This window comes from Sinocyclocheilus grahami, unplaced genomic scaffold (assembly GCF_001515645.1).
Source record: "Sinocyclocheilus grahami isolate Dianchi unplaced genomic scaffold, SAMN03320097.WGS_v1.1 scaffold595.1, whole genome shotgun sequence".
Classification (NCBI taxonomy): Eukaryota; Metazoa; Chordata; class Actinopteri; order Cypriniformes; family Cyprinidae; genus Sinocyclocheilus; species Sinocyclocheilus grahami.
In genome coordinates, this window is record NW_015505774.1 from 489,477 (window position 1) to 501,775 (window position 12,299).

At 38.1% G+C, this 12,299-nt stretch overlaps 2 protein-coding genes across 3 annotated transcripts in view; both read left to right on the forward strand.

The window, feature by feature from the left end:
* Positions 1 to 9,189, forward strand: part of cyyr1 (cysteine/tyrosine-rich 1) — a 12,338-nt gene extending 3,149 nt beyond the window's left edge. Inside the window, exons 2-3 of the mRNA XM_016240600.1 lie at positions 1,322 to 1,343; positions 8,988 to 9,189. Coding sequence (XP_016096086.1) covers positions 1,322 to 1,343; positions 8,988 to 9,189 — 224 coding nt within the window. The remainder of the gene's footprint in view (positions 1 to 1,321; positions 1,344 to 8,987) is intronic.
* A 1,207-nt stretch (positions 9,190 to 10,396) lies between these two features.
* appa (amyloid beta (A4) precursor protein a) overlaps positions 10,397 to 12,299 on the forward strand; it is a 49,519-nt gene continuing 47,616 nt past the window's right edge. For both annotated transcript variants that reach the window (XM_016240615.1, XM_016240616.1), the window contains exon 1: positions 10,397 to 10,611. In XM_016240615.1, coding sequence (XP_016096101.1) covers positions 10,552 to 10,611 — 60 coding nt within the window. In that variant the 5' untranslated portion in view covers positions 10,397 to 10,551. The remainder of the gene's footprint in view (positions 10,612 to 12,299) is intronic.

The following is a 12,299-nucleotide window of genomic DNA, read 5'->3' on the forward strand; positions in this document are numbered from 1 at the left end:
AAATAATCTTTTCTAAACATTAAACATTGACTGTCAGTCTTTATTCACCTGTTTCTCGTTGTTTCTCATTAAAATTAATTAAAGTAAATAGTGTAAATTACATCACTAATGTCATAGAATAGCACATTGTAACGCAGTGTTACAACGTGCCCCATCTGTGCAACTGGAGTTTAAAACTGGTTAGTGTCTTCTGCTAGTAAGCATTAAAAAACTATCTGAACTGATAAATAACAGAATGGAGATGAAAATAATAGCAGATTTGTCTCATTTTAAATGAATAATAAAAACTGAGATAAAAAATTTACTTAAGCCAGAATTTAAATGTTAAGGGCGTAAATAAATATTCAAACCACGTGTGTTACAACTAACACCCCGTTACTTTGTGCATCGCACTCATCGCAAGTTTATTGTTAAATTGTTAAATGCCCTTACATATCTCTGTCACCATTATAAGTGTTTGATCACCGCATTTGAGTGATCATTGCAAAAAATGTGTTTATGTATATATTCTGTTTATGTATACTGTATTCTATATATAGTACCAGTCAAATGTTTGGACACACGAATGGGAAAGTGTCCAAACTTTTGACTGGTACTGTACTATAATATACACAAAGAATATCGGCTGATATATCGGTATCGGCCTTTTTTTTTTACATCCTAATATCGGTATCGGCCCCAAAAAACCCATATCGGTCGGGCTCTAGTTCTAATAACCTTAAAATGTCCAGATTCTTGTGATTATGTATTTAAAGGTAAAAAAAAACTTTTCTTAGAACATTCAAGTACAAATAATATCGCAAGGACGTTTTGAGAATGCTGATCTTTAAAAAATATTAGTGAAAGTTTTGACAATGTTCCCTGTTAGCTGGGAATTTACAAACTAAGGAAAGTTACTTATGAGTCAGTTAGTAGTTTACAGGCTACACTTTTGTGGTTATTTTACCTATGGGTTAACTAACAATTTCTCTGTTGTCTGTGTGAGAGTTAGTTAATGACTTTTCTCAACTTTTTGACATTATTTTGAAGAAAAAAAACTCTTTAAAATGCTAATTTTACTGCCATGTTTAATGCTACCATGGTAATGCCATGGTATTCATTGAAATACATTGGAGTATTAAGAAAATCTCATGGCATATGGACACTATTCATTCAGTACCAGACTGGTACCATCATACAACACAATTCTGGAGTTTTGTGATTGACCTATCCATACACGCATATTGGAGGGAAGTGTGTGCGTGTGTGTGTGTGTGTGTGTGTGTGTGTGTGCAGTAACATTTAAAGCACCAGTTCTTCTAAAGCGTCTTTGTCCCAAAAGTGTTGACCGACAGGACCCAGAGGTAAAATGAGGGCCTCTAGGGGACCACCCAGTCTGCAGGGCCCCACATTTGCTCTGAGAAGCCAGTTGCAAACAGACGCCACTCAAACTGAAGCCAAATTTTGGTGCTTCAGAAGACATAATTACACCAATTATACTGTGATGACTGCGGGCAGGACAAGATAGTGCTGTAATTGTGTACCAACCATCCTCACCCTTGAGCATGAGTTTGAGATACATACATAGAAAAGTTTTTAGTCCCAAAACTGTTGTATTATGTTATGACACAAAAACACAAGTTTTAAGGATAGGAAGACATGGACCCAGATCTATACAAACACGCTTGCATTAAGCAATATGCTGCATACACCCTTTACCAGCAGCAGGCACGTGCACACATAGACATAAAAGGGGCAACCCTCTACATTGCGAGTAAATCACTCGCATATGCGACTAAATCTTCACTCTGGGCGACTAAATGATGTCTAATATTAGCCAATTGCTAATACATTCTGAGATTTTACTCGCCAGTGTGAGTTGGAGGCTAAATATAAGTTTAGCTCAGATATATTTCACTCGCCTAACACTCTGACTGAGCGGATCAGAGTTTCACTCTCCGTCAAGCGATCTGAGCTGTTTTTCAGTTCATCTGAATGGATGTGCCTGTATTTAACGTACCGTAAACTCTAGTGTGAAGGCGCATGAATCGCCGTCGCTTTGTTTCACACACACGCAGCGAGAGAGGGAGAGAGAGAATTGACACGCTACCTATGCGCGCTACATGTAAACGATATTCTTTGTTGTATTTTGCTGTCAAAATAACGGAGTTCCTTTGGAATTCTTTCGCTTTTAAGAACTACCGCTTTCTCCGGTAGGGGGCGGAACTAATGCGCAAACGGCAATCTCATTGGCTGGCGCTCACCTATTATCGTCCCTGTTTTGATTTCAGCAAATCAGTTCGAGCGCAGTATATATATATATATATATATAGCTGGCGAGTAAACAAAAAAATGTACTAGCCAATGGCGATTCAATTACCAAGGTGTTCGTAGAGGGCTGAGGGGGCTTGAGCACCTGCCCTTTTTCTTCCTTGAGAGAAAGTGCCCTTTTTTCTGGGGGGTTTTTTTTAATTTTTTTTTTTATAAATAAAATAATATATGTATTATGTGTGCGTGTGTATGTTTCTGTTTGTGCACAGCTTTCTCTGTCAAACAAATAAAAAATACAAATATCAGGTCGGGTCGGGAAATGTTGAGGTTCTGTCGAGTTCCGATGCCTTTCTTCCCTCCGCGTCTCCGCGCAGGCGCGCAGCACAGCAGTGTAGCGCACACTGATTACAGACAGGCAGAGAGCCACAGAAGTGAAGCCCTCCCTCTCTTCCCAGTTGTGTTTGTCTTGGTGTGGTGGTGAGTGGTGATTATGAAGGTATTTTTGGTGCAAAACAACTGAGTGTCCGTTACAGCAGCATTTGTAGTTGTAGAGAATAGTCACACATGTGTATCAGTAAATCTGAAGTCACAGACAAAAGTTGCAAACTTGCAGATTTTTTTCTCTCTCCCACAAACACAACACAACAGTTACACGTTCTTGGATCCTTCACTGCAGGTGCACAAATCATATTCTACAAATCACAAATCAAGAAACTCGTACGCTCACAAGTTTTGCTACTATTGCTGCAGTGAATATGGTGCAAAACACATTCACACACCTGCATCAAAAATGTGAAATCACAGACGAGTTTTGTGCATCCGCAAATCAGTTTGTGAATTCTTGCAATGAGATTTGCACGCTTGTAGAATGTTTTTTTACATATATATTTTTTTCTTGGGTGCTTTTTCTAGCACAAACACAAGTGCATAACTACAACGGCGTGAATCTGCTGCTACGAGTCTCAAACACTGTTTTTCGCTTGCAAATGACAAGTTTCACGCTCTCTCCCTTATGCACCGCCTATCTGTGTGATAAATGGTGCAAAAGTGGATGAACAAAAGACTAAGCTACCTGTGCCCCAAATTTACAGCTAATTATCCAAAAGATGAAATGCAAATATAGTTAATTTGTCTAGCTAACATCCATGACTCATGAGCTACCATGAGTTAGCTAAAGTTTAGCTAAGGCAATATGTCATGCATATCAGGCTAACGTCGTCAGAATCGCCACATTGATATGCAAATCAGGCATTAAGTAACTAAAATGTGCTGACTTGCATACATTTGACACAAGGCATTGCAGATGAATAAGATAAACAAAATAACTAAAGCATACCACAACAGAACGTCCCCAGTTATTAGTTAATGACTTACATCAAGAGTCTTTTCCTTGAAATGTTATGTTTATATATGCAGATAGCTTGTTTTGGTTATTTTAGAAGAAATCTACAGAAGCAAACAGACGAGGGTAGTAGGATTAAAACAAACACCTTGATGTGTATTTTGGAAATTTCCTTTCCATTAGAGCAAAAGAAGACATGGAAGCAAAATAGACCAAAATCTCCAAATTGAACAGTACATGAAGTGTCCTGCCTTAAACAATAACTTCATAATTTTGATCTCAGGCTCCTCGTCATAATAACTATCCATTCTTCATGTTGTATGCTGATAGATCTTAACAGCCCTCCCTCAAATGTGAAACAAAGTTCTTGTCACCATCAGTTTGTGTGTGTGTGTGTGTGTGTGTGCATGGTGCAGTAAGAGTAATTACAACAACATTGTGAACTGATTATTTTGTAGACATCTGTTGAAAAATGAAATAACTGGGTGAGTGTGAGGGAATTAAAATATATTGGTAAGTAAGTCAGAGTTGTGTTAATATATTTAACATTTTGTTTAGGAAAAAAATTAAAATAAATATGAGAAGTGCCCTTTTTTCCACTTGAGCCCCTGCCCCTCAAAATGTCTGTGCAGTCTGTCCCTGACCAGCAGTGTAAATTCAATCGTGAAATGTGTCGTAAAGCACTCTTAATCACAGATCAATAGCATTTGTTGCCAACATAAATCCAGCAGGCGTGTTTGGTGCATTAAAGAGCTCTGAGCAAGAAGAAACAAATGAGAGCTGATGATTCTTTCTGCAGGATCAGACTCGTTTGTCATTGGCAGGAATGATGGGAACAGACGAACTCGGCCCTCCAACACAACACTAGATACTAAGACACACTGCAGTCTGCATGCATAGAGGCGGAGGTTTTGATCATTCTGATTGATCGGTTTTGTCTCAGTGCATGTTCCTAATGCATGTTCTTAATTTCAATGCACACAGTAATGTTCTCAAAGTGTCTTTTGTCTTTACAACTGACAAGTCTGAACAACTGAAACAAAAATATAATATTCCTTATCATTATCTGTCTTGTTTTCCACTAAAAATATCCAAACATTTTAAACAATATTTTCTAACTAAAATTAGTAAGGTTTTTGACCCTAGTGGAAGAACATTTATGTTCATATTTTTGTTTTATGAAGTTATCTGAAAAATGTGTGTGCATTTTTTTTGTTATACTCTCAAAATTAGATGCAAAACTTGTGTTGGAATGATGCAATTCATGTGTCATAAGCAGTGGCAGGCCGTGCATTTCACACGTAGGCCTTTTGCGGTGTCCTACCTGAATTAATTCACCTATTAATACCATCAATATGTCGCCATGGCTATAGAAACCATCAATATTATACAGAAATGCAGTATAACAGGGCATTGCATCACAGACGGGTATCTCATGTAGCGAGAATGAATGTCATTACTAAAGCAAGAAACCCAATTAACACAATTCAACAAGTCTCCTTTCACTGCAGCCACAGCTGCGCCACATATATCATCTCTAGCTAAAGAATCAATAGTAACCTAATCAAAATGACTAAAATAGTCCACCAGGATGTTCTTAAAGACATTTATTAACTGCTCCAAGCGTCGGTACTTCATGGCTCCTCGAGGTGGTGCTCAACACATGAATGAGGGAAACGTGAACATAAGTTAACTAGCCTTAGAAAAATAGTTTTTTTAATGGGCTGGCAGTGTGAGTAAATTAAATAACAGATCAGATCCCCCAGCCATGTTTAAGTCCAAAGTCTGGACCCACCTCGGCTTTTATACCATTGATGGGACAAACAAAATCAACAAAGAGTACGCTATATGCAAAAACTGCATTATTTGCATGTGCTTTAAACTTAAAGCCTTGCCGTTTAAACTTTTCATTTGCGTGCTGCTCTGACTCGCTGTCCTGAGCGCGCATGCTAAAAAGCGTAATCTTTCGCGGCTGATTGAGCTAATACTGTCAAAAACACACAAGGTTTACATATAAACACAGTTGGATGTGTCTAAAGTGAAAGTAAACAGTTGAGAGAAAAACGAATGCGTGCAGCTCTTAAAGTGACAGTAGACTAATTGTTCTAAACATGCTGCCTTTTGTCATTAAGGGGATAGTTCACCCAAAAATGTACTCACTCTCATGTTGTCCCAAACCTGTATTAATTTCTTTCTTGTGCTGAACGTAAAAGATATTTTGGGTAACCAAACAGTTGCTGGTCAGAAGAAGAAGAAAGAAACTCATTCAAGTATAAAGCAGCTTGATAGTGAGTAAATGATGACAGATTTTTCATTCTTGCTGAATTTTGGCAGAATTTTCAGCAGATTTGGACATGAATGAAGAGAGGAAACCTTTCACAGGTTTCCACAGGCATTTTGTTTTCATAGTTAGATATCGTTATGTATGATTATAGGATTGTCTAGATATAAAGTATCGCAGAATTGCTGTGTCGTGATACTATTGGTATCGTGAGCGATGTATCGTATCGTATCATGAGGTACCCTGTGATTCCCACCCCATGTGTTTTAACATGTACCTGCCAATTTAACATACTCCTTGGACTTTTCATCTTCACGACGAGTATCCTCACTGCCTGGTCTGCCAGTGCCGCTGTGGGAGGAAAAGGCCAGTTAGCACAGCTTGACTCGGAAATTAAGCGCTTAGATTCTTATGGAAACTTAAATGTTCCTTTATATCTTGCACATAACATCAGAATAAAACATATAAAGTGATTAAAAAATGAAAATTAACCTACCATACACTAGTGGACTTTCATCTTCACGATGAATCTGTCACAGAGTCGTTGCCGAGGAGGTGTGTGTTTGTTTTTCACGGTCATTTAGTACTACTGTATTTAGATTTACAGTAGGCCAATATTTTCCCAGAATGTATTGGAAATCAACAATACTATACTGTTCACAATGTATACAGTAAGAAAAGCTGAGAATATGGTAACTACACTGTGAAAACAACAAAAATTATTTACTGTGTGCTGTTTGCTACCTCTGACTACTAGTACGCTCTCTGACCATCCTATCAAAGGACGTGAAAATGCCGACGTTATTGTACGCCTGCTAGATGGCCCCGGTTTCATCAACTCAAAATCTGATTGGTTAAACCGTGCCATTTATTTTAAGTTACAGGTGTCCGCACTGTTGATTCTGAAGGCCTCAAGGCTGATTTATTTGACCCTGGCAACACATGATTGCTGAAATATGATTGCATAAAAGCTCTAATATAAACATAAACTACTGGAAGCAGCGCAACCAAGAGAAAAGCTATGAAATGAAGAGAATAGACTATTGGGAATAATTTAATACACATTCATGGTAAAAATATATTAAAACTAAGTCAGTGATTCTGATGTGTTTAGGCCAGCTGGGAAGGCCTTGCTGGCCCTGATGGCCCACCACAGGTCATAAGACTGGGTTGAATTTCATGGAATTACAATTCACTAGGCAAGGCATTTAACCATTTCATACGCAATGGTTAAAGCGCTTCACATAAAAAGTATTTTAAAATAATCATAACAGATGATATAGACATAAAATCAACAATAAAATGGAAAAGAATTATCTAAGTATATAATTAAAAACATAAAAAGAAAGGAGAGTTCCTATTACTGATATTCTGATTCAGCATCCAAATCACTTCAAATTCACACTCATGAATCAAATAAAAGCTTGTTCTTTAATTGTGAACAGGGTTATTATTTTATAATAATTTTTTACAATTTGTATTAAAACCATAAATATTACATTACTTGAAATCAAACAAACATTAACTGAAATAAAATGCATTTTCAGCTAGTTGCCAAGGCAACATTTCTCATTTTATAAAAGACCTCTTTGAATTGGTTTTGTGGGTGCAGAACAACACAAAGAATCAGAGAGAGAAAGAGAAAATAATGCCTGGGAGAGGAAGAGGAATAGTTCTAGGAGAGAGAGAAGTAGTTGGATCAGAAAAAGGGAAAAGAAGAGGTAGGGGAGAGGAGTAAGAATGTGTGCTGGGCTATGCATTTGTATGTTTGTTTTCCCCAACACACATGTGGAACCTATGAAAGCTTATTTCTGCCATGGAATGTAAAGGGTAATTGTGAGTTTTTTATCTCATAATTCTGACTTTTTTTCTCGCAATTGTGAATTTATCTCACAATTCCGATAAAGTCTGAATTGCAAGATGTAAACTCGCAATTCCAAGAATAGTAGTCCAAATTGTGAGATAAAAAGGTCACAATTACCGTTTTTACACGGAAACAAGCTTGCATAGTAACCAAAGGCCATATTGGAATTTTTGTTGATCACTGTCATCAGCTACCATGGGGGCACCAACCACATCCAACCCCCACCCACTGGAAAGCAATTTCAATCAAGGTTCCAATTGAATTTCTGCATAGGGGACCCTATTTTTTTCTATTGTACATTCTATAAAGTAATGACTCATTCAGTTGTAGACAGTATGTTGCCAAGAATGAACAAATAAAAATGTAAAATGGGTTTCAGTTGAAGGTAACTAAATTACAAAAAACAATGGATTTTTATAACTGAAACATGACAAGTAATGGAATTTTTGTAAAGTCATCAACTGTCAGTATTTTGACAGTCACTGTGCTATGATTGACTAAATGCTCCTGTTGGATAGAAAAGTAGTGCTAATGTTTTGACCGTATGACTCGATTTTGAATCGGGTTTGCTGTGTTTTGATAGAGTTAGTATATGTAGAAAAAGGTATTCAGCATTTTGAAATGTAGAGTTTGTATTTATTTAACAAAATGTGGTTTTGGCCAGAAAATGAACTATTTGGCTAATTGTGTGATGTAGGTGTGTTGCTGTGTTAAGAGTTTAGAAAAAGTATGTTAAGTATTGGTAAACGCTTGTTAGCAATTGAAAAAAACTGTAATGGGAATGTATTTTTGTTAACTGGCCTGGGCTTTCGCCGTTTTTCAGATATTTCTCCTCAGATAAAGATCATAGTAATCTCACGTGTGAGCATCTCAGATCCTTTGGTTGCATCTTAACCAAACCTCAGGACATCATTCTGAACTCACATCTCTACACTCCCACATTAATCCAAACTTGAAATGACAATTGAAAACCAACACATTTGGTCTTTTGTGCCACAACAAAGACGTGTTTAGTCAGGTGCCTGTTCACACAAGAGACGGATCACTGTTGACTCACAAATGGATGGGATCCATCATGAGGTAAATAAATATGAGCATGGGTGGTCTGACTCCACAAAAACACTGGATGAATGTACATATTGAGTTTATCCTGCCGTGAAACAGATAGTTAGTGTTTGCTAAATTAAGCATCACTAGTACTAATGTAGCGTATGTTAGTCTCAGTTTTTGCTGATGGTTTTGTTTTTCAGGGGAACGGCCATCTCAGGGATCGTGTTTGGTGTGGTGTTTTTGATGGGTGCAGTGGCCGCCATCCTTCTGTGCATCTGTATGTGTGTGAAGAACGGGCGTGGGGCGAGAGTGGGTGTCTTCAGCTCAACATATATCAACACTGTGACTCAGGGTTACCCAGGTAACACAACAACACACAAAAGCCTTCACACAGCACACTAGAGCTGACTAACTAAAACCAGCATACTGTCAGACACAAGGGATTCATTTGAGTGGATTCAATCATTTTAACTCGCGCAGTATTTTGTAAATTATAATCAATTAATTACATTATTAGCAATATTATCGATTTTATTGCACTGACACTATCGGATGAGAATAAAATTTGAACTGAATTTCAGCTTTTTTTTAATGATACTTTGCAACATCAAACTGTTATTGAACTGAATCAACTAATTAACTGAATAAACATTGAACTGACTAATGATAATATTTTCTATAGAGCTGCTTTTGAATTTCTTTCATTATAGATTAATTTTGCAACATTAACACTGATATTTTCCTGTTTATTACTGTAAAGCTGCTTTGAAACAATCTTCATTGTATAAAGCGCTATATAAATAAACGTGACTTGACTTTTTCTGATTTTCAATCACTTTCAAAATTTGCTTCTTAAACAGTATTGCTGGGTTTTTTGGAAATAAATTTATTTCGTATTTTATGGACTATTTGTATTTATTTTAAAACGGCAAAAAACGCGTTTATTTTCATACACAAAATATTTCGTCAAGTTAAAACAGGGTTTCTGCAGGTCTTAAAGTTCTTAATTCACCCTTCCACCAATCACTCTCAAATATGCAAATATACACCCTTTAGGGGTAAATAGGGTACAAAGGTGTACCTTTTGAAAGGGTACTGTCCCAGTGACAGCTTTTGTACCTTTTTTTCTAAGAGGGATTAAGGCCTTAAAAAAATCTAAATTAAATTCATAAAATCATGGCAGAAAATTAATATCTCAGTATATTTGTTTTGTTTTTCAGTACAATGTCTAAACATTCTTAAATCATGAACAATGAAGATATAAAATTTGATTAAAACAAGAACAAATATCTGTCAATGGAGAATGAAAACTTGTTTTCCCTTTGAATGAAGTAGATTTTTCTGATGCAGGACAATTACATTTACTGTAAAAAAAATTTTTTTTAAAAACACCCCTCACATTTTTGTAAATATTTTATTATATATTTTCATGTGACAACACTGAAGAAATGACACTTTGCTACAATGTAAAGTAGTGAGTGTACAGCTTGTATAACAGTGTAAATTTGCTGTCCCCTCAAAATAACTCGACACACAGCCATCAATGTCTAAACTGCGTTCCCAGTATTTTGAGTGTAAGTCAGTATTGCTGCTCCCCCTCCTCACATTCATTCCCTCGCCGTCCGGTCAGCTGACTCGCCATCGCAGGCGCATCGCATTCTTCTCAGCGCTGACACGATTCACACACCGACATTTTACACCAAACGGATATTTACTCGATACAGACCAGCGCTATTTGTCAGAAGAACGGAGAAGAGGAGCAGAATGGGGTGTCGAGAGGTTTTCATATTACTGATGGCCGCGACATCGACGATCGCTGCTGAGGTAAGAAAGCGACGCCGAACGCTGATCAAAGACGATCAAGCGATTCATTCTAACCATAGATAACCTACACTAGAACACTTTACAGCCGCCATAGTCTTACAATATAGATCGCGACGATGTATCCCTCTGTTATTTATGTCGTTTCTAAACCAGAATCAGGTGTAATATTTAACGATTATGCTCTCGTTTAGAGTCCTAGAATGTTACGTAAGGAATTTAGTTAACTCTTTTTGTGTAAAGATTGTTTAGTAAATTCTCGCGAACATTATTATACGCGAACGTTTCGTGCGACCGGGCGCTGTGTGTGAGAAGTGTATTAAATCCGACATCACGGATGAACAAATACTGTGTAACAGATGCGCTTATTAAAAATGATAAACAAACTGTCAGGCTGAACGGGATAGTGAGTGGCAGCGCCGTTTAAACGGCACTCGAACATAATGTGACATTCGCTGATTCAGTGATCACATTAAGTCGCCTTTATTTATATAGCGCTTTATACAATACAATACATTGCATATTGTTTTATAATGACTCTTTCTGATGTAGATCCAGCTTGTTTTTGGAGGAATGAAGGTGTTCAGTGGCCTGTTGGGTTGGGATCAAACGAGCTCCTGCTGGATAATCTGGAACGGGAAAATAAGAGTTTAAGTTTTATCCAGCAGGAGCTCATTCCAATTGATTCCGCGTTATGATTCACTCTCACCCGAGGGTTTCATCGACTAAACAAGCCGTGTTGTTTTCACTGGGTGTGTGTGTGTGTGTGTGTGGAGAAAATGATTTTTCGGAATTCGTTTGATCTGTCCTTCGGCCTTTATGAGGCGACGTTTCTTTAAAACGTGACTCAATAAATAGTTGCGGTAATGTAGGTAGATACGTTCTGTTCCGTTCCCTTGAGAGGAACGCGTTGTGTGTGAACCCCCCCCTCCTCCCTCCAAAGATGGCGACGAATCACCGCAGCGGCTGAACTGAGAAGGGTATAACTGCAGCTTGGAGATCTCCAAATGGGGGCGGGAACTCCAAAACGGGGTGGGAGCTCCAAAATAGGCCGTGGCTTCCTTCCATTGACAGACAGGCACATGACCCCCAATCCACTTCAGTGCAAACTCCGCCCCACAGCTGATTCTAAAGATTTTATTGGTTGTTATGCTACAAAAAATGCTAACCCCTAAACCTACCCCACACCTGACCCTAACCTTAACCAGTGAAATTGACTGCACGGCGGGATTGGCGCTGAATAGCGTGGGAAAGAAAGGTGCAGTTCAGGAGGTAAACAGTTGATAAGATTATGCGTTATGAGATCGTTCCGTAACTCCCCAACCGGACCTCACCGGACAATGGCACCTTTTTAGTTACACCCAGCGTCACTACCCCCTCCTACCCTGCGAATTTCGAGCCCCGGGACGCCCCTGTTGCTTGGAACAAAGCCATAGAGATTAAAGTCTTTCCCCTGCGCTGCCCTGGGACGGCTCGCCAGAGAGCTCGTGGGTGATTCCCGTTTACATCATGAAGCAGACTTTCAAACTCCAGTCTGAACACCACTGGCCACAAGCTTTGGGCTCTGCTCTCACGGAGCATACTTATTTATATAGCATATTTTATTTTAGATGAACTAGAAACCATGTTTAATTTGTAAAGTTTTATTTTGAAATGTAAGTCAATAACAATTGGCTGGAGCCAGAGCCAAT